This window comes from Pholcus phalangioides, unplaced genomic scaffold (assembly GCF_987345545.1).
Source record: "Pholcus phalangioides strain wild (caught in Gottingen) unplaced genomic scaffold, Ppha-v1.0 ptg000003l_1, whole genome shotgun sequence".
Lineage (NCBI taxonomy): Eukaryota > Metazoa > Arthropoda > Arachnida > Araneae > Pholcidae > Pholcus > Pholcus phalangioides.
The window spans coordinates 29,690,951-29,713,209 of NW_028301596.1; the positions used below are offsets into that span (position 1 = coordinate 29,690,951).

General features: G+C 36.6%; 1 protein-coding gene across 3 annotated transcripts in view; it reads right to left on the minus strand.

Annotated features, from left to right (window-relative positions):
- Positions 1-5,458: 5,458 nt before the first annotated feature.
- LOC149088374 (angiogenic factor with G patch and FHA domains 1) overlaps positions 5,459-22,259 on the minus strand; it is a 62,036-nt gene continuing 45,235 nt past the window's right edge. Inside the window, exons 12-13 of one of the 3 annotated variants that reach the window (XM_089247451.1) lie at positions 11,830-11,990; positions 5,459-5,617 (exon numbers count right to left, since the gene is read on the minus strand). In XM_089247451.1, the coding sequence (XP_089103577.1) occupies positions 5,611-5,617; positions 11,830-11,990 (168 nt within the window). In that variant the 3' untranslated portion in view covers positions 5,459-5,610. Of the gene's footprint in view, positions 5,618-11,180; positions 11,991-22,259 lie in introns of those variants that run through there. The other 2 variants (XM_089247450.1, XM_089247452.1) reach the window with 2 other exon arrangements.

Consider the following 22,259-nt stretch of genomic DNA (forward strand, 5'->3'; position numbering starts at 1 on the left):
GGCGGATGAGCTAGTCCAGAGTTTCCGTGAGCTCCATGTAGGATGCGTTCAAAACGAACACGTCATTCATAAACTTACGAATATTGCGACTATGCTCTGAGGGTTAAACTTTTCTGAACATTTTAAGCATTTCAACCATAATTAGTTTTACGTAAAAATTTGAAAGGCAAACGAGCTGCTCTAATTTCGACAGCGACAAGAAAGATAAGAAACACGCGAGAACAAAAATTTTGTCGATTCCTTTTTGCAGCAGACCTTCGTTCTTAAACAGGTCCTCCATTTTCCGTGAGGGGAGGGGCAATGAAGAAGTTCCCACACTAGGCAGTGCGAGAACCTTCCAACTTCGAGGTTCGAATGTGGGCCGATCTCCCCGTTAAGAAGTCTCGCCACAGAAATAGGCCTACAACAAAGATACATACTTCAACACACATACCATACATACAAAGCTACATATCTTCAATCATTACACTCCACTCATAGTTCGAAAATAGATGGCAGCACTATAACAAGTATTACACAGAAACGAACCACGTTAGGACCACAACACGCACAACAAACGTAGCTTCCAACGTGTAACGCTATTCGTTAGAAGTTCCGCAGAGGAATATGGACGAGGTACATGTGTAGTTTAATAGTAGTGTAATTACCTTTTCATTGCTCTTCGTAAATACATGATATAGGACAGTGGTTCTTCACCTCTTTTCCTTCCCGCACCTCTAGTGTAATGCGACTTAAGGCCCGTTTACACGAGGCAAGTGCTTTAGTTGGTAACTTAATTTTTAGTTGCCAAGTACGATACAATGTATGCAGACGATAAGGGCCGTTTACACGGCTTTAGTTGGCAAGTGCACAAGTGATTTAGTTGGTAAGTGAGATAAGAACGGTGCTATTTTTTCCGGTGAAGTGGTTAAGTAGACGTATGCTCATGCGCCAGTGGGCGTGACCTGCCGCTCTTGGAGGGGTCTTTTTGCTCTCTCACGGAGGGGTTTATTTTGATCTCAAGCGTGAACCTGTTCATACTCCGTCGTCTCCTGAAGTTTCGCTAGAATTCCGCAGAAATATTGAATGGTGAGGTGGCCAGAGGATACAAGCTTCAAGTTTGTTGAAAAATATCTTCACCATGAATGTTTGTTGAACTATTGAAATCAAAATTACCTTAACAAACAAGCTAAAAATTATTCGATGTTGGAAAAAGCTATGGAATATTCTGTCGACGTGATGTCAGGAGTCGAAAAAAATTGAAGATTCAAAAATATATATCGGGTGTGGAGGATTTATATATTAAAAACTGGAGGAGGGGCTTTCGAATACTTCTCTCGTCCAGAACGAATTTGCTGCCATCTGTTGTAAAAATACATGATCAAATATTTAACATAAAGATGTCATCTCTATAGATTAAATTAAAAAATATTAATGATTTCGAAAATTTGGAAATAATTTTTGTTTAATGAATTTTTATTATTTAATTTTTAACCCTTAGAATTACCTACGAATGCCAAGAATCTTCTCCCGTATTTTCGGCTTTCATAATTCATAATTTATCTCCTCTTCAACTTCGATTAAAATATCATATAATCGATATTTAGGACTTGGAGGAGAAATCTTATATTTCTTCTCGATGACTTACATAAGTTTATAATATGTTGTGTATTATTTTTTCCCCTGTGACGTCATCTCTCGCCCCCCTTACGTGCACCTCCTGATGCGTGGGTGGCAAAGGCGAAAAAAGGGGACAGGCGAACTGCGTGACTACTTTCCCTTGCGTGACCTACTTCTTGCTCAGTGTGTTGCTCTCGCGCAAGTGAGAAAAAGGTTTCTCCTTTTTTATTGAATAAATTTATATTCTTTAAAAAAACATCATATAATGTGGCTGTGATCACAGTATTCGTAAGTTCTACCTGATCATCTTCATCCATCGTTACGAAAGCTATGAGCTTTAAAAAAAGCACCTCTCTGAATGCCAGATAAATAAAAAATTATTACTATTATACTCCCGCGCGTTGCGTCTGTCTGTCTGTCTCCGTGGATTTGAGTAGACTGAAGCGCGCATGCGCTAACTGCGCTCACCTCCGTAAAAATTATCCAATGAGCGCCTACTTACCACTTATCGTGTGGACAGCTTCAAGAAGAATCGGTAAGTTAAAATTAAGTTAACTAAAGCACTTCCCTCGTGTAAACGCCCCTTCTCACCGCCCCCCCCCCGATGATGCGTTTCTTATCCGTTAGAAATTGTTTTTTCTGTAATTAATTACATTAATTGTCCATTAATTACTTTATACGAATACTTTTACTTATTAGTTAATAACATTTTCGGCCACAGATAATAGTTAATTTTGACGATTTTTTGTGTTGAAAATTAACTGAAAAACTAAACTTGAAAAAAAAAATTATTTTTATAATTTTTTGAGATTAGGGGAAAAAATAGATTTATTGAATAGTTTACTTATTGATTCCAGCCGCAACAACGATAAATAATGTTTATTTGACACTTGCCTAAATTTTTTTGACGTTTTTTCTGAGTCACGAGAAAAGTACAAATGTAAACAAACCACGAAATAGATAAATAATAGTATTTTTTCTCAACCAAAATGGAAAATACGATCGCTAATCGAAAAAGAAACTTTTACAATGCAAAATTTGAGTGAGACACATTTTTGCCAACAGATGTCAGAAGATGAGGTGTCAAAATATTGGTATGGCTCATTTTTTTTTTTAAGAATATAATTTTTTTTTTTTTTTTTTTATGATTCAACTTTGCTGAATCATCAGTGTACCCCCAAAAATGATCTCTCTCTATCCCGAGGGGATGCGCACAGCCCCGATTAAGAACCACTGATATAGAGCATATCAACTTTTCGACTTACGGACCACATTTCACCTAGTATTACATTTGCAGGCCGTATAAGAGCTAAATTACTTCGCTGGCCGGATATTAATGAAAAATACCGAAAAAATTAATTCGAACATGTTCAGTTGTTGCTATCAAAGTTTCTGCATATAAATCAGCGCATATAAATCAATAATGTATTTTATATGATTCTATTTCGTGTACATAAACATTTAACTTCTTTACGATCATGGGGTGTCCAAACACCAATGAAATAAATTCAAACAAGTTCTCTGTGTTTTCTTTCCTTTCTTCACGATCGTGAAGTTTTATAGCAACCTTATTATCACGATTGTTTATTATCTACGGAAGTGGTTTTTTATTTTCCTACTTTCTTTATAAAGTAAAAGTATATTTTTACTATATACATATAAGAGCGAAAGAGAACATGTAGGGTGAGGGTGAAAAGAGGACTCTAAAGAAAATCTCTTGAACTCTAATCTCTAAAACTTTCTTATCTATATTATCTACTATATTTTTCCCTTTTATATTTTTTTCTTTCGCTCCCCCCCCCCTTTCCTTTTCCAACGTGCGATCAGGTTAGGACACAGTTACCATACTTATCGCCGATTCGTAAAATACAGATAATCAGAATTTCTTGCCAAAACCTTGTACGTGAAGTGGTTAATCACCTGTTCTAAATCATAACGTGAAACATTATTGTTTCTGAAAGCAAAGAAAAAATACTTGAAGATTATACATGATCTCACTGGGTTCAACTGATTCAAATAAGTTGACATATGTGACTTCGCCTGTTTACTCGCTCTAATTCGGTATGGTATTGGCACGAGAAAACCAGTTTCGTTATTGACAGGTGGTGAACAGTTTGAAGTGATTAACAGATTCAGATCTATGGGGCAAAAATGCAAATGGATTGAGCCATTACCACCTTTCGATTTGAATAATTTTATTTATAGTTGGTGTTGGCTGAGCTCTTCATTTGATTTATACTCTAAAAAAACTTGCACGAGCTTAGCTCGTCAATTGATGCGAACGAGTTAACAAGTTTTGCACAGATAGGTATATCTTAAACCCAGTTTTGCACTTTTATAATATTATTTAGAAGAGGGACATAAAAAGAAAATAAATTTCGGTGAGCATATGATAAAGTGAGTAGTAAATATTTTTCGTCTGGAGCAAAAATTTATTCAATAGATTTGTAGTTCGACCATTTATTTCACGATGTCTGCGGCACAAGGCGGAAAATAATGGGGAAATTAATATTTTCTTCATTTCATACATTTGTGGTTTATTGTGGTCAGGAAAAATTCACATAAAGTAATTCCTTTTCGAATAAAAGACATGGACTATGGCCGGGATTACCTTATGAACATTTTACAGTTCTTTTATAAAACTCAAAATGCAACTAGTAAGCGCATCGGTTACATTCGAGCAAATATAACCAATAGACTTATTGGTGTTTTTTTTTCCCCGTTTCGTACAAGATCTTTTGTCAAAATTGTATAATGTAATCCCGGCCTGAGAAACAGGTTGTTTTGAAGCTTTAAAGAAAGAAACCGAATCCTATCGCTGGTTGGTTCGAGCTGACAAGATTCACTAGCTGATCTCGCACACAGTGCACATTATCACAAATTACATTTCGCTATCGTAGCCACAGGCAATGAAACTTCCATCATTATGTGTAAATGACTCTCATTTCCTTAGCGGTGCAGACAAAAAAAAGAATAACTTGATGCGGCGACCTGACGAAGAATTTGTTAATTTTTCTTAGACACCTCCCATTGACATAACGATTATGAAGCAGCCTTTCACTGTGGGAAAAAACCGACTATTACTCGGGAACACGAAGCTAGCCAAGGTCCTAGTGCTTACTCAACTGGCAGGCTGGGGAAAAGTCGCTTCGTCTGGTAGCGACTGTGTGATGATGGGTCCACAGCAACAACTGAGCTAAGTTCGTGGGACGGGCGGTCTTTTCCCTCCTCCCCCTTCATATTACACGTAATATTCATGGAAAACCCTATAAGAAGACCCGGAATTACCCGTTCTCCTCGATATTTGCAGCTGACAGAATTGAGGAGCGGGAAACGCTTAATGGTTATAGGGGAGATCAAAAATGAAACGCTAACCACCCTTCTGAAGATAAAAAAAAAAACTAAAACAATAATAATAATAATAGAAAATTAGTATCCATGTTGTTCCTACATATAGCAACAGGTCATGCTAACTAGTCTGAACAGCATCCATGGCATACAAGTTACAAAAATACTGACAAAGAATGGGGACGGGGAAAAGGTGCCAGACAGACAAAATATATCAGAGGAATGAACTCTATATTTCCCTCCCTATGATGCCTTCGAACAGAGATAGGAAACTTCGGAGTCCACATGCTATTTCGGTGATAGATCACGAGATGCCACGCGTTTCAGTGAACTTCCGAAAACACTCATCCGAGAAACATTCAACCATAAACGAGTATTTCGATTACAAATTACGATCAATGCCAAATTTTTCATGTTCTGAAATACCAATTAATTTTTCATCCCAAATTCGACAAAAAAATATCATATCAACCACCTTTCAGGTTTCGTGAGAATTAAAAAAAACTCAAAATTACTTATATAGTTTTAATGCTATAAATTTAATGCTACAAACACAAAAATAATAGTAGTGTAGCGAAATCGTACGAGAATGGAGAGAACCATCAGGATCCGATTCCGCCTGGATCTGATTCACATTAGTTCATCTGAATGGCAGGCTCGGGGTCATAAGCTGAAAGGATGAAAAAAAAAAAATTTTTTTTTTTTTGTTTGTTTCTTTGCACGCAAATACTAGTTACAGATCTGAAAAATAGGGGGAGGAGGCCCTTATAATTTGAAGCTGCAAAAAAAAATTAGGCGGAGACAATTCGCGGCGCTACTTTTTTCATCCGTTAAAAAAAAAAGGGCAGTATAAATTGACACCGAAAATGCTTTTGAGAGTACGGCTACAACACATACTATGCTTCTAACTTTAGCTCGAGACCTTTGATTTAAGAACTAACTCAAAAGTTCTCAAAGTGCGTTTCGCGGTTACAAGGGCGTCGCCAAACTTTGTAAAGGGCGTCGAGCCGAAGATGATGTATGGTTACTCGGTGGTTATACCCGCAGCGCAGGTAAATAAACGATCACACAGCAAAGTTTGTAACCACTGTGCTGAGAAAATCAGAATAGGGATACGTAGATTTCGCAAAAAAAGAATTTTAAAATCATAAATTTCGCATTTATTCTCAAAAAAAAAATATATATATATATATATATATTCTAAAAAAGGATCATATCATAAGCTCTCGGCTAAGATGATTTTTCTGAGGCTCTCTTCCCCCTACCTTGCTAGAAATGCTTACTCTCGATAATTTGAACCAGATCTGATTTTTATGAGGCCCCTCTGCGCTTGTCGTGCCCGGTCGGACCCATGCATTAAGACGGCACTGATTGGATGTCATGTGTAAAGTCAATTTATTTTAAATTTTTTCTGCTACTGTGTCTTCAGAAGAATACAGTGCTGTTCATCAATTCCAACATAAAGTAAGTAGAGTCTCGTTTATCCGACCTTCCGTTCCGACGTCCCCACCGCCAAAAAAAAAAAAAAAAAGAGAAAAGATCAAACGCCAACTGTTGATCTTTCAGAATTTCACATAACGACGGAGTCAGGCCCAGATCCCACTGCGTCGCGGCAGCACTAGAGGAGGAATCGAAAAGATATAGATTTATACTATACGCGCACCGATACGCCGCCTCCGCCGCTGGCGGCGAAAGCGACGAGTTTTCTGCCGCGAAAATTTACATTTTGACGTATGGAAGACGGCGAGAAGGGAGGGGGATCATGTACAGATATCAATGTTTTGAGGGGGAAAAAAAAGGCGGCAAGAAAAAGCGATGGGTGTTCCCCACGAAATTCCTTATCTCGCGGCAAATCGACGAGCGGCGAGATCCCACCAAGGTTTTTCAGCGTATTGGTGCGCGTATAGTATAAATCTACAACCTCTGACAATAAAGTTCGGTGAATAGTCCTGTAACATTAACGTAGATGAAATGTTAACGAAAGTTACCTTCTGTCCTTCGAAATAGTCACCTCCCATTACTATGCACCGCTGAGATCTCCTATACATGTCCTGGAAACTTTGCAAGAAGTCTTCTTTTGGGATGGAGTTCAAAAGCCTCGTCACGTTTCGTTGGATGTCAGGAATATCGTCAAATCTCTTTCCTTTCAAAGCGAGTTTGAGTCGTGGGAATAGGAAGAAGCCTGCAGGATTGAGATCTGGCGAGTATGGTGGATGTTCAATTTGCACCACCCCCTTTTTTGCCAGGAACTGTTTGACGATATTGGTTGTGTGAGGGCGAGCATTGTCGTGAACAAGAAACCATGAACCTTGGTGTGCGTACTGAGGTCCTACCTTGTTTAGACGTTTCATGAAATGGGTCAAAATTTCAATGTATTTTGCAGCAGTCATCGTCGTTCCCTCAGGCAGAAACTCCTTGTGGATAATGCTTTGACTATCGAAAAAGGTGATTAGCATCGTTTTGATGCGTGATTTTTCTGCTCTGACCTTTTTCCGACGAGGTGATGCAGGAGAACGCCATTCCATGCTTTGCCGTTTCGTTTCAGGGTCGTACCTGAGACACCAGGACTCATCCTCAGTGATTTTGTTCGTTCATTTTCTTGTTCTCAGTTAAGAACCAATGCACTAAACAAGCACTTTGTAAAACAAGTCTTTCACGGAACACAAACGACGCTCAACTGAACAACGGTGGCGGCAGATGGTCAACACCTGCCGCTACGCATGTGCAGCGTTTTGCTTCGCCAGTGTTGCCAGATCGACCTTTCTGACTTCATTCACCGAATTTTATTTTCAGAGGTTGTATATCTTTTCGATTCCCCCTCTAGTGCTGCCGCGTCGCAGTGGGATCTGGGCCTAAGGCTCTAGAAACTGCAATTAAATACCTTGAGCAACAAGAAGCTACAGGAATCGAAATAATGATGCTGCAAAGATGGCGAGATTTGGCAGCGAAGAAACGTCACTCGTTAGGAAAGCAGACTACGACCAAAAATTTTTTTTTAATCATCACAGGACTGAACTTTTTTAAGTACTGTATTTAACAAAATATTCTGTAACTAAGTTCATTTTCTCACTTAATTTTTTCTGTTGTTTTGCTGTAAACATGATTATTAGATTCGCAATGTACAAAATTATAACAGTTTGACATAGACTTTTCCTTAACACCTCCATATTATCCGACGTTTGGCTGGCCCGTTTATGTCGGATAAGTCAGGGCCCTTTCACACGGATCGGATGCGGACGTGGGCCCGAAAGAAGTTTTAACAATTGGAATATACTGAGCCTTTCAGACGAGCCGAAAAATCTCCGCACCTAGGAAATGTTCATGCGAGTCTGGACGTCGTCCGCATGTGTCAAAACCCAAGTGCGGGCTCCGCATCCGCACATAGAAGTTTTGACAATAGGTTTATTCGGAGCTATTCACACGATGCGGATGCGGAGCGAATTCGTCCGCATCTTTGGCTACTTTTTGAAGGTGATTTTTCACGGAATTTTTTTAATTATTTGCCATAAATACCCTTAAAAACACCATATGAGGGTCCCTGTTCATCAAATACGATGTACCCACATACGTCTATCCCTTTGTTTTCTTCTGAGATTGAGATATAGCAACTTTAACTGCCTTTTGTCCATATTTCACAATTTTATATAATAAAACCTGCCAACAACGGCCACTGACGGGACCAAAAGTATAAGCCGTTCTGTTCATTACGAATATTTAATTGACTACATACTTTAATAACTTTTAAATTTAATTTAAAAATTTTAATTTTTTTCTTTTTAAATTTTTAAAATTATTTAAAAAATTATAAATATTTGAAATATTATTTTAAATATTTATTATTTTTTTAAATTTTTAATCTTTTAATTTTTTCAAAAAAAAATTATTTTATTAAACAGTGTTATCCACGTACGGTGTTCACTCAGGGCCGGATTAAGACGTTTGAAGACCCTAGCACTTGAATATTTTTGGTGGTTCCCCGATACCTACAAGTATATTTTACTCAATATTCAGTCTATAAACTTAAAAAATGAAATTTTATATTTCAGAAATGACTAATCTAAGGATGGGATTTCACTATAAAAGGTTTATGAAAGTTATTTTATAAAACTTGAAAAAAGCAACTAATAAATTTATCGGTTGCATTAGAGCAAATGCAACCGATAAATTTATTAGTTGCTTTTTTTTAAATAATTGTTATAAAATTTTTATAGTGTAATCCGGCCGGGAGTATACTATAAAGTTTTATAAAAGAACTTTTATGAAAGTTGAAAAATTCAACCAATAGGCGCATCGGTTGCATTCAAGAAAATGCAACCGGTGCACACACACACACTTTGCATTCAAAAAATTCAACCAATAAGATAACATTGGTTGAATTTTTCACGTTTTATCAAAGAGCTTTTACAAAACTTTTATAGTGTAATCCCGGCCTAAGGCTGGTATTACACTATAAAACTTGAAAAATGTAATCTGTTACATTCGAGCGAACTTAACTGATCGGCCTATCGGTTGCATTTTTCAAGTTTTATAAACTAACTTTTATACTGTAATCCCGGCCTAAGACAGAATTGTGATGTGAATATTGCTAAGCACAGACATTTTGAACGTTCCCACCCCTCCCCCTTTTTTTCTACTTGCAAATTCTTTGATATCTCCTGAATTTTTTTTTTTAGGAACATATTAGTTTTGGATGTTTTTGGATTTGATTTTTCGAACATTGGATGTGTTTTTGGAATTTTTCTTTCATATTTTTCCGGAAAGACAGATTTGTTTTCAAAATCTTTTGAAAATATTTTAAGACATTTTCTCCCATCGACTACTTGTGAGGATCGGAATGAAGATATCTTTATTCCCATATTCTATGTGGCTCTAGACTAAACCACCAAAGAATACCTCTAGGCTGCATATGGGCACTGAATCAGGGGTGAAGGAGAAAAACAGTTACAAAAATTGCGAAAAAATAGTTTTTATGCACGAATTTCAACCTAAAGATGCGGGCGAAACACCCGCATCTTCAGTGCTCGTGTGAAAGGGTATGCGGACCCGCTTCCGCATCCGCTCCGTGTGAAAGGGGCCTCAGTCTACTGTACTCATTTGTTGATTTTTTTTAGTAAAAATGCCCTTGAAATTTGAGCCCAAAAGATTCCAAATCTACTAACTTACTCCATAAAACATGGGCGAATGGAAAGTTTGATCCTTTCAAATTGTCGATTAGCATGATTTTCCTACAGAACTCGGAAACAAAAGTCAACTGAACCCGTATTTTAGGAGCTAGTATTTCATTGTCAAGACTTATTTTTAAGAAACTTACGAAGTAATCGTCATATTTATTGAGAAAATCACCAATATGATATTCGCTCAGATGAATGACATCTTTGAACCACGACTTATACTGTGATACTTTTTTTTTTCAGTAGCTTAAATACGCACTGCTCATTTTTCTTGAGTGCAAAAAAGTTATCTTCGTCTTGGCCACAACAGTTAATTGTCTTTGAATTCTTTTAATGAATGCGCCACCCACAAGAGTCACTTTATGCGCCCAGCATTGGTAGTGCAAAATGTTGTCATCAAGAAGTGTTTTTAAGAATTTGAAGCACGCAGTCATGTAACGCGCGGAGTCTGATACTAGATTCTTTATTTTCGTATTTAGTTTCGTATTCTTTTAAGGTGTCAATTATAGCTTGGAAACACTCGGAAGAATTAATGATAAAATTTAAATTATCGAGATTTCACAAAAAAGTAGTAAAAATTTAAATTTTTTCATTTATTCGTTAAAATTGGCAAATTTCGCATTTATTTCATTTATTTCGTGAATTTCGCATTCATCGCGGTTATTTCGTAAATACGAAATTTACGTATCCATAAATCAGAATATATTGGGTAACCTAGGCTACGATTACGGCATATATATGGTCAAGTATAAGCAGTTATACGGGGTGCGTTTGTTTCTGAAATCCATAACATTTGATAATTTCTTAATAACTCGGTCAATCATCGTGTGTTAAAGCACATACTGTGAAAACAGAAAACAATCGTACGAGCAACATGCGAAAACGTACATGTCTTAGCTACTGTCTGGCTAGTTCGCGAAGTGGACCAACATTACCAGACTTTCGACATGAGTCATAACATACAAAGTAGGACCTCCCAAATCCAGACTCCTCGGGACGTAGGTGATTCCGGATTATGGATCCACTTTTATTTCACAATTTTTCATATTTAAAGTAGTAATTGAGCACTTTGATTCATATTTTATTTCAAAAAATTAATAAGCAATAAATATGCATATGGTAACAGATAATCTTAATTAAAACAATAATTTGACAATGATTTGATAACACTGAAAAAAAACCTTATTTTTAACTCTTTTAAATTTGCAGTTTCTTTCTCTCTCATTGCTCGGATCCAAAAAAAAAAAACTCCGAAAAATATATTTTTTTTTTTGTTTCATAAAAGATCATATAAATGGTAGATTTTTCGATTCCATATTCTTCATACAATATTCGTACTGGTGTTCTGCGTTCTAGCTTTTGAAAAGATCAATTTTCACACACACTCTCTTCACTTAAAATTCACTATCACTATTAAAGTCACAGAAGAGAAATAAAGCGCTGGACAAGTTCTAAAACACTAAGCTTCATTGCACAGCGCGGAGAAGTGAATGAATGAAAAGTTCTTTTGATTAAAGGGTGACTTTCACATTTATTGAGACGCTAATCACTAATCACATTTCTTGAGACGGGTGCTATCATTGTTTTCCAGAAGCCAGAAAATCGCAGTGATCGCAAATAAAATGGCCGATATATTAGAAAAGACCGAAACAGAATTTAAGTTTCTGTTTCGGAGGTCTATAATAATAAAAACACTCGTTTTGGCACATACTTCGTTGGATTATTCTGCATGTGGCTCGAAGATTCGAGATATCGCTTTTGCGCCTTACGCCACTTTTTTGTCTTTGGATTCTCGGGAACAGAGAGATGCGATAAATTATGAACGGTGCCTAAACCAGCTCTGACTCCATGCCTCTGTTGATGAACATCGATCTACAAGTCACAGAGATATAAAAGAAATGAGAAACATTAATATAATTTATTAGAAATTCGTAAAATAGCTTGAACTGTTCGTGGTTTTTCGAATTCAATAAAACCCAAGGTATAACAAAAATATCGTTATAGAAGAATTATACACTTTAAAAGATATCTTTGTATCGAGAGAAGTTTAACAGTAGACTATAGGCGATTCCAAACAAGATTTGAAAAAAAAGCGTTATAGAGTATCGAGTTATATCGAGTATCATTGTTCCGAGGTTTTACTCTGTTATAACCAAGATCAATCGAGCCGGAGACGTATAAATAATACAGCACATCCTCGTAAGTTCACATAAAAACACAATTTTTTTTATTTCATTTCTGACGGATTGAGTTGTAGATAAACTTTTAGTCATCGAAAATTTGAAATATTTGAATATTTTTCTTCTATTTTTTGAGAAGTTGAAATAATATGGTACAAAAATAAATAAATAAAATTTTAGTTGAAAAACCGTTTGATTTAGAAACGAAGAATAAATTATTTGGCAGGCAAATATTTGTTCGCAATCGCAAAAAAAAAAAAGCACAACGACCTTGAGGAACGGGTAAAGGGGCTAGGAGTTCATCTCCCTAATTAACTATTCCTTTTTTCCCCCACACGTCGCGGAAGAAACCACACTCACATAATACAATTGGCAGACGCACAATGTTTCAACAGCAACAAATTGAAAATAGATAAATAAAACAAAATAATAGAATGTAGAAAAGAGAGGCAAGAAACGTCTAGACTTGAACGAGGGTTTCCTTCACTGACGGCGACCCAACGTTGACTTTTTTTCCCTTGCACCGTTCACTGTCTACTTAGTATAATTCTATAATTAATTACCGGCAACGTACTTAGGTGCAGACCCTTTTCGCTCGCATAATGATGAATGGTGTTTTTGCTTACTGCAACATTTTAACACTGAAACAAAAAAAGAAAACCCTCTAGACTTAAAAACCGGACTACCTCATCGATTCGTGTGCCAAAAATTAAATAATACCACAAGAGAAAATCGAGCACCACCGCTGAGTTTATATAGAATAATGACTGAAGTTTGTATAGCGTCGAAAATTATTAGATATACAGGGCTCGAAAATTTGTATTTTTTTAGCTCCGTATATTTATTTTGCATGACATATTATAGCAACTTATTGCTTGATATTTTGTCACAAGTTTTAATATTTGATTCTTTTAAACTATTTAAACGCCATTGGCAAGATCCCTCGCCTTCTTAAAAGCCTCTTATTTCATTCAGCATTGACACGCTCAGATATTTTGTAAAGTTTATTTCTCAGTGGAACACCTACCCATACACACTATACCATTTAGTTTGCACCTGCTGAAAATCAGAAGATAGCCCACTTCATTAAAAAATATGCGGCATTTTGAAGGGGGGTTTGGTAATTTACGCTATACCACTCAAAGGGTTAATGTGTGTGTATGATAAAACATTAGTCTCAATGACTATCTTGGTAGACATAGGTGTACGCAGAACTTTCTCGAGGAGGGGGTGGGGTTCAGATTTTTTTCCCCTTCTAGGGGGGGGGGGTTACGTTTTTCCTACGAAATAGCACTATAATCTTGGCTCAAAGGGGGGTTCCCCTTTGCGTACGCCAATGTTGGTAGATATAACCATACATGTCAACCTTGGAACCAAACCTCTCCGTAGTGGCAATGTTCATCATGGGGGAGGGGGGGGGGGGTCCTCATTGTTTGCCTTACCAGACATCCCTGGCAAATCGTAATAATAAAAAAATTCTCATGACATTTGGTTTTAAATGCAAATCAAAATTTTCTTCAACTTTAGACATTCGATATCAAACCAGCAGTAATACCTAGCATGCCCGGGTTTACTTCCTACACTGAGAGTATTAAAAAAGTGATAAATCATTTTTTGGGAACCAAGTTAACCAAAATAAGCAGTCCAAAAGTCACTGTTGCTAGCCAGTTTTTTGACGTCATAGAGCATTTGCTCAATTCTGACGAACTTTTAAAGTAGCCTATCGTTTAAGTTAGGGCCTATTTGTAATACATGCAAAATTTGGCAAAGATTGGTATGAAATTACAGATTTTTAAATTACCTATACAGAACATACAGACCCACACAGAAAATCAATTTTATGTATATAGATGTTGAGTTTTTCATTCTATAGCACCATCTGTGAGTGAAATTTGAACTCTTATTTTATTTATCAAAAAGAATTCTAAGGCCCCTTTCACACGGAGCCGATGCGGGTCCGGAAGAAGTTTTAAAAATTGGAATATACTGAGCCTTTCAGACGAGCCGAAATTTTTTTAATTATTTGCCATAAATACCCTTAAAAACACTATATGAAGGTCCCTGCTCATTAATATAATGTACCTACATACGTCTATCCCTTCGTTTCCTTCTGAGATGGAGATATAGCAACTTTAACTGCCTTTTGTCCATATTTCACAATTTTATACAATAAAACTTGTCAACAACGGCCACTGACGGGACCAAAATTATAAGCCGTTCTATTAATTACGAATATTTAAAAAATTGACTAAATACTTTAATAACTTTTAAATTTAATTTAAAAATTTTAATTTTTTTTTTAAATATTCGAAATTATTTAAAAAATATAAATATTTAAAATATTTATTATTTTTGAAATTTTTAATCTTTTAAACTTTAAAAAAAAGTACTTTCATTAAACAACGTTATCCACGTACAATGTTCATTCAGGGCCGGATTAAGACGTTTGAAGGCCCAAAGCACTTGAATATTTTTGGTGGTTCCCCCGACACCTACAAGTATATTTTACTCGATATTCAGTCTATAAACTGAAAAAAAATGAAATTTTATGTTTCAGAAGTGACTAATCTAAGAATGGGATTTCACTCTAAAAAGTTTATGAAAGTTATTTTATAAAACTTGAACAAAGCAACTAATAAATTCATCGATTGCATCCGAGCAAACGCAACCGATCAGCTTATTGGTTGCATTTTTAAAAGAGTTATTATAAAATTTTTATAGTGTAATCTGGGCTTAAGGCCGGGATTACACTATAAAGTTTTATAAAAGATATTTTCTAAAAGTTGAAAAATTCAACCAATAGGCGCATCGGTTGCATTCAAGCAAATGCAACCGGTGATCTTATAGGTTGAATTTTTCACGTTTTACCAAAGAGCTTTTACAAAACCTTTATAATGTAGTCCCGGTCTAAGACAGAATTGTGATAAGAATATTTCTAAGCACAGACAATTTGAAAGTCTCCACCCCTCTCCTTTTTTTCTACTTGCAAAGTCTTTGATATCTCCTGATTTTTTTTTTTTTTTTTTTTTGGAAGATCGATGTTTTGGATGTTTTAGGAATTTTTCTTTCATATTTTTCCGAAAAGAGATTTTTTTTTTCAAAATCTTTCGAAAATATTTTAAGATATTTTCCCCCATCGACTACTTGTAAGGATCGGAATGAAGGCATCTTTATACCCATATATTCTATGGGGCTCTAGATTAAACCACCGAAGAATGGCTCTAGGCTGCCTATGAGCGCACTCTCTCTCTGAATCAAGGTTGAAGGAGAATAATAATTACAAAAATTACGAAAAAATAGTTTTTATGCACGAATTTCAAACTAAATATGGCGGGGCGTACGCCCGCATCCTTAGTGCTCGTGTCAAAGGCTATGCGGACCCGCGTTTGTATCCTCTCCGCGTGAAAGGGGCCTCATCCACGATAAGTTGTCTTAGTGCAAACCGCATCTTTTTCCGTCAATAGATTGATTAGTTATTGATTTGATATTCATTCTTGGCTTGATATTTATCCTTTGGAGATGCGGTCTTTGCGTAACGTCATTTTGCACTTGATAGGATAAAAGAATTCAAAGAAATCCTTGAACAAAAGATGTTTCTAAAAAAACCAGATTTCCGTAGTTTTTCACGATTCGCCGTGGTTCCGTATTTTACGGTAGAAATCCGTAGAAACACTAAGGAAATTCCGTAGTAATTGGCAAGTATGGATTTAAAAAGCCATTTTTTCCCTTCGAATTGAAATTGTACGAAAAAAGAAAGTAATCGAATAAATGTACAAGAACAATTTTCATGGAATTTGTTATTCTATTAGTAGTGGTTTAAAATCTCGATTATATTTAGGTGTCATCATTGATGAAAAAATTTAAACTGGACAGACCAAATTAAAGGAAATAAAATTCATAATTTGCTTTCAGCAAAACTCAATGTTTATCAACAAAGATACGAAAAATAATCAATCGATAAAACAACATATGAAGATACAGTGTGTAACGTCTAACGTACGCCCTTCACAACAAATCTGGCGTGCTTGCTTCAGGAACGGCCTCATGCGATATTTAAAAAATTATAAGCAATTTCAAAATATAAAAGATATACTGTATAAGAAATTTTCATGCCCTTTGATTTTTCCCGCAATAGAATGCACTACAAAAGATAAATTGTCTCATATTCACGACTAATCGCATCGAGAATGACCCATACTCGGTTTTTCAATACTCAAATGATTTTTATTCCCCCACCCACAAAGTTGAGCGCCTCGTCGACGACTAAAATTTTCCTGAAAACCAAAACTTCTTAGATTCCCTGCCCACACGCAAGAAAAATCTAGATTTCCGGAAGAAAATTCTACATAAATTGGTTACGTATTCGTCGAATTGTTGACACTTTCTAGAATATTTTTCATGTCCTACAAAGAAATTGATTTGGAAACGACCAACAGTTGGTGGTTAGTGCGAGCGGAGAAAAACGCTTTTGGCGTCGTTTGCATCGCCGCCGTTAAAATGATAACGCAAGAGAAAGCCTAGACACGTCACACAAAAGATCGGAAAACATTCATCACGATGCGATTTCCAGACGATCCACGGACAAGAAATACCAAGAAAATGAGCAGGCCTCGGACAAACCTAAAAGAGGTTACGTCGCGAGGCCGGTCGTTAGCCGAACCACCGGCGACAGTAGTGAGTGGATTAGAAGGCACTTTAGCATGAAAATTGCGACATTGTATCTATCTTTCATAACACAGCATTGTATTTATTTTCTACGAATTAAAGTCAGTCACCAGAAGACACGAGGGGTGGAGAGTGTACTGACGGCAACCTCGTTCAATTCAACCAAAGAGAAAAACGTACAGATGTTCTGAGGAACAAATACTACATTAAAGGAGGAGAATAAATGTGCGTGGGTGGGGGAAACAGACAAATTGTGATTTATGTTTTCCATAATGGATGGTTTTGAAATCAGAAGATATGCTCAAAGTTACTTTTATTCGTTGTACAGTGCCCTCGAGAGTAAAAGTTACACCTCACAGGAATTTTCGAATGTATTGCTTTATTAATTTCCTCCCTTTTAATCAATAGGGGTTCGTGGCCAAAAAACAAATTAAAAATTTTAAAAAGGTGGTTATCGAAAAAGTGTGGATTAATGAAAATCACTCGATAACGTTAAAAGATTTTTTGTTCGCGGATAAGGAGGAAATGATTTTCACAACTACACTGAAACATCTCTGAAGAGAAACCAGGGCTCCGTGTAGGGCCAATTTCTTACGATTCGAATCCCTTCCACCTGCATAATGTGGATGGAAGGTAATGTAGGTGGCGATGATGCAACATTATTTTACCCCAGTGCTCAAAAGAACTACCAATAAAAGAGCCGATTTTCAAAAAAAAAAGGAGGATGGTACACCTTGAGAAATTTTAATGTTTTCAAAACTCTCAAGTCCTATATCGAATATCAAGAGAGCATATTGATTTGTATGAAATCTAGTAGTATATTGGCACGGAGACCAAAAAAAGCCTAGCCTCAAGTGTCAGTCTGGCAATACTCTTGTGATGTGTGGTGATTTCAATACTTGTGAAGAAATTGTGGCACCTTATCATAAAACGCAACCTATTATATAAAATTATACAAAAAAAAAATTCAACATGGCTGAAAAATTAAGGAAATCGTAAGAGATACAAATAAATAAGTAAAATGAAAAAAAAATGACTTTTTCACAACTTACATTCCAATGGATAGCAAAAGACGATGTTATTTTCAATTTTTGGCCAGTGAGTCAAAGGAACGATAAAGAAATAGACTGCACACCGTTCAAGTAAACCAGACTATCACAACAGACCGAGGCTGGGTTTTACGTTTTGGGTTCTCTCGGCCGCATTGGAAGAGAGGGAAAAAAACTACTCTGGGCCGTAAACTAAATCTGTAAATGTGTCGTTTAGTTCATTTTTACAAAATTTGGTTTGAGGGGTAAGCCACATTAGATAACCTTCAGGGCCACATTTGGGCCGCTGGTCAAGGGTTTACCATACATGGCATAAAGGGTGGGTAGCAATGAATTTCTTAAAGAGAAATTTTGAGTTCTTACCCTTCAAATAGCATTGAAATTAACAGAAATCGATTAAATAACATATAAAGGTATTTTCTTTCAAAATTTTGTTTTTTTTAAATTTTTTACATTCAAAATTTTTTTTTCATCTGCAGGAGGCGCACGAGCCCCCTATGCCCCCCGCGTACGATTCTGACCCCACCAATATGCTTTAGGCGGTGGGGGGGGGGAGTGCTGACGAAATTTTGCTGACAAGGGGAGGGGGGTCAGAGTTTTGCTTACTTTTGCTGACAAGGGGGGGGGGTCAAAAATGGATAAAGATTTGCTGACGCAATACTTGAACGGCCCCTTATAACGAATTCCAGGAGACCGGAGAAATTATTTCGTAATAACGAAATTTCGTTATAAAAGAATTTCAGATTTTAACATTCTTATGTAAACTTATCTGTGGGAATTAGAAAAGTTTTCGTTAAAACGAGATTTTCGCTATAACAGTATTCCTTAAAACGGGAGTAAACTGTACTTGGAATCTATCAAAAAAAAAATTCTTTCTTTCAAACTGAGTACAACTCAGGTCTATCACCATCTGTGGGCGATTTACTACCTATTGAGTTGTGCCGGAAGTGTAACTGTGTGTATACCTAACAGTCTAAGTGCGTATCTAGTGTTGTGTTTGATTTTTCAGTTCCGCCATCTATATTTCAGAAGTGAAGTGAGTGATGTGTTATGATTGAATTACATTTATACTGTTTGTAGGTCTGTTGCTCTCTGTGGCGTGACTTTTTAAAGGGGAGATCGGCTTGCATTCGCGCCTTGAAGTTGGGAACCACAGAAACCAACTTCAGCCGACCACCACTGTGGTGACGGTGGGGTTCGAACCCGGGAGCTCGCGACGCGAGTCCGTCACTATGACCACGCGACCACCACAGCGGCACAAAAAAAAAGTATTAATAAATGACATTAGAAAAGTATTTATTTATGTATGTTTGAAAGAGCGCTCGTTGGGCTACATTAATTCGTTATAAGCCGCAACGGCCCACTTTAATCACGATTAAATTCGTAAAAATAAATTCTAAAATAGTGATGAAAATAACCTATATGCGTGGTCGATGTATAAACATATATCTCTAAGATTGGTAAGTAACTTTTCTTTTGTACATGTATACGGAATTGGAATGAGAGGAGTTCCCAACACCTCCATTCCCCCCCCCCCCCTGTCATGAACAAGACAAGAAGTAGATAGATGAAAGGCACAATTATATGGTTATCGACCCCCGAAAAACCCAAGTTCTACAAATATTGAAGAAAAGGGAAAAAACTCGTCATCTCCACTACACAGTAGGGGAATAAAAAAATCAAGTTGTCTTTTCCAATTTTTCGGGACTAGCATGCCTGTAACAATTGGGGCATTCTCTTCTCAACCCTCCCATCAAACTACCGATATTTTTCATTCTGAAGATTCTGTCAAAAACCAAATGATTAATGGATTTTGAATAGCTATCATTAGATTTCTGATAACGAAAAACGAAGAAAGAAATCTCAGACAACTGGCGAACAGCACAATCGCTAATTATATCAGACATATAACGCGCTATGGATACAAAAAGAAAACTACCATATATATAAGAACTTTGAGCAACTTGTACATACGAAAACTCTTTCACGAAGCAAGAATAAAAATGTCGGTAACACTGCACACAATTCAATGGGCGGGCTGAAGTCAATATATGTGTATAAATGATAAGGGGATCACATTTACGCCACTTCCAAAGAAAAGAAAACATGACTGGGGTAGAATTTTTTCTCCAAAGTGATAAATAACAACCATAGAAGAAAGAAAATGTGAGAAATAGCGATAATGAGTTGCGGCTTTTTTCTTATTGGAAAGCGCAAAAAAAACTATTACGGAATCTGGCAATAATCGTAATTCGAATCGATGCACAAGAATTGGACCAGATTATACTTATCTCGATGTCATCAATGATTTTCCCATTTTGTTAAAAAAAATCATTAAATGAAGATAAATTATGAACAGATGGGAAGCTTTACCAAAATTCTTTGAAGTGTAGATTGCAATAGTTACTTGCTCTAAAAAAACTGCTTTTGTAAAACTTGAATCATTGAAATTTAAATGGGGAAAAATGATATTAAATACATATTTTATATTATTCAAAGCCCAATCCAAAACTGATCAACAAAAAGTACAATACTGCAGTTGCATCAAACTTTTCAAACTCTAGCACAATAACTTCTATGTTGATGAATTAGGGGCCGTTCAAGTATTACGTCATCATCGATGGGTGGGGGGGGGGTTGGATAATGCTTACGTCATCAACCACCCTTTATGAAAATATGAGTTGGATTCCGAGGAAAAGAGCTGATGACGAAATTTTGCAGACAAGGGGGGGGGGAGGTGGTCAGCGTTTTGCTCACAGGGGGGGGGGTCAAAAATGGCTAAAAATTTGCTTATGTAATACTTGAACGGCCCCTTATTAATAGAATATACTATATTAACATATTTTAAAACTATGTATTCAAATTTGTATTACTGTCTTGAAAATATATTTTTCATGCAAGATCAGATACGGATGTAACATTCAAAATCTATAACTCGATACACTGAATTTCTCAGAATATGCGTCACGTGAGCATGGGCCCCCCCCCCCCATACTGCAGTAGGCGTCCCTGATAAGGTTATTCATGGGCCCAACTATAGCGAATTCATAGTGTGGAAAAAAGAAAATGATAAGAATCGTCTCGGAGCCCTGTCAGCCCAAAATTTGTGAGGGGGGGGGGGGGGTTCCATGCCCGTAAGACAGTGATTCCCAAAATGTTGTCACCTGAGACTCCCTTGCCTAATTCATAGTTTAACCGCAGCTCCCCAGAATATTATACAGTAGTTGAAATTTTCACGTATAAAAAAACCCACTTCAAATCAAAGCATAAATAGACACACAAATATCTCCAGCTTGCCGCGACGCACAGTTTCAGAAACACTGACGTAAGAGTCTGCACTACGCTGTGAAATTAAAAATATTTGTGGGATTTACATAACCATTTTGATTTCAGATTTTTTTAAACACGTGTATTTTGCATTAAGAGATGGTATTTTTTCGCCCGGAAATATCCTGAGAAATTGAATTTTTTCTGGATGTTATGCCGAAACTAATATTTGGAAAGAAAAGTGATTTTTTCCTCCGGGAATCGAACCCGAGTCCCCTTGCATACCGGACAAGTGCACGAACCAGAGATACACATTTCAATTCCTTATAACAGTAGTTAAGGGAGGCTGGAGCCTGCTATATCTCCACTCAGCGCTTCACGCTAGTAATGCGTGTTATAAGGAATTGAAAAGTGTGGTTCTGGTGTATTGGTTAGCGCACTTGCCCGTTATGCAAAGGGACCCAGATTCGATTTCCGGAGGAGACAAATCACTTTTCTTTCCAAATATTAGTTTCGGCATAACATCCAGAAAATTCAATTTCACATGTATTTTGCTTTTACCAATTAGAAAATGAATACCATGTTCGTGGGGGACTAGAATCAATGTTATGTGACCTTTGTTCCTTTGCTTTTATGCATAAATCTTTTATTCATAAATCTCTTTCTCCTAGTAACCGTACGTTCGTTCCATTTGGCTTATCCCGATATATTAGAGCAATTTCATGAGAACAGAAAATATCCTCCGGATTGTAATCTCTAAGAATTGGATCTAAAATTTTTTGAAGGCATTCATTACTAAGTCCGGAACCTGGTTTTCAATCCTCCCAGTAATGAGGCATTTCGAATAGACATCAGAATCATCATCAGCGTCACTTTGAGGGTCAAGACAAAGGGCGATCCCCATAGAAATCAGTGTTAAAATTGCCGATTCTACTGTAGAAATGCGGAAATTTAGTGGGGTTTTCCACCACATCAATAAT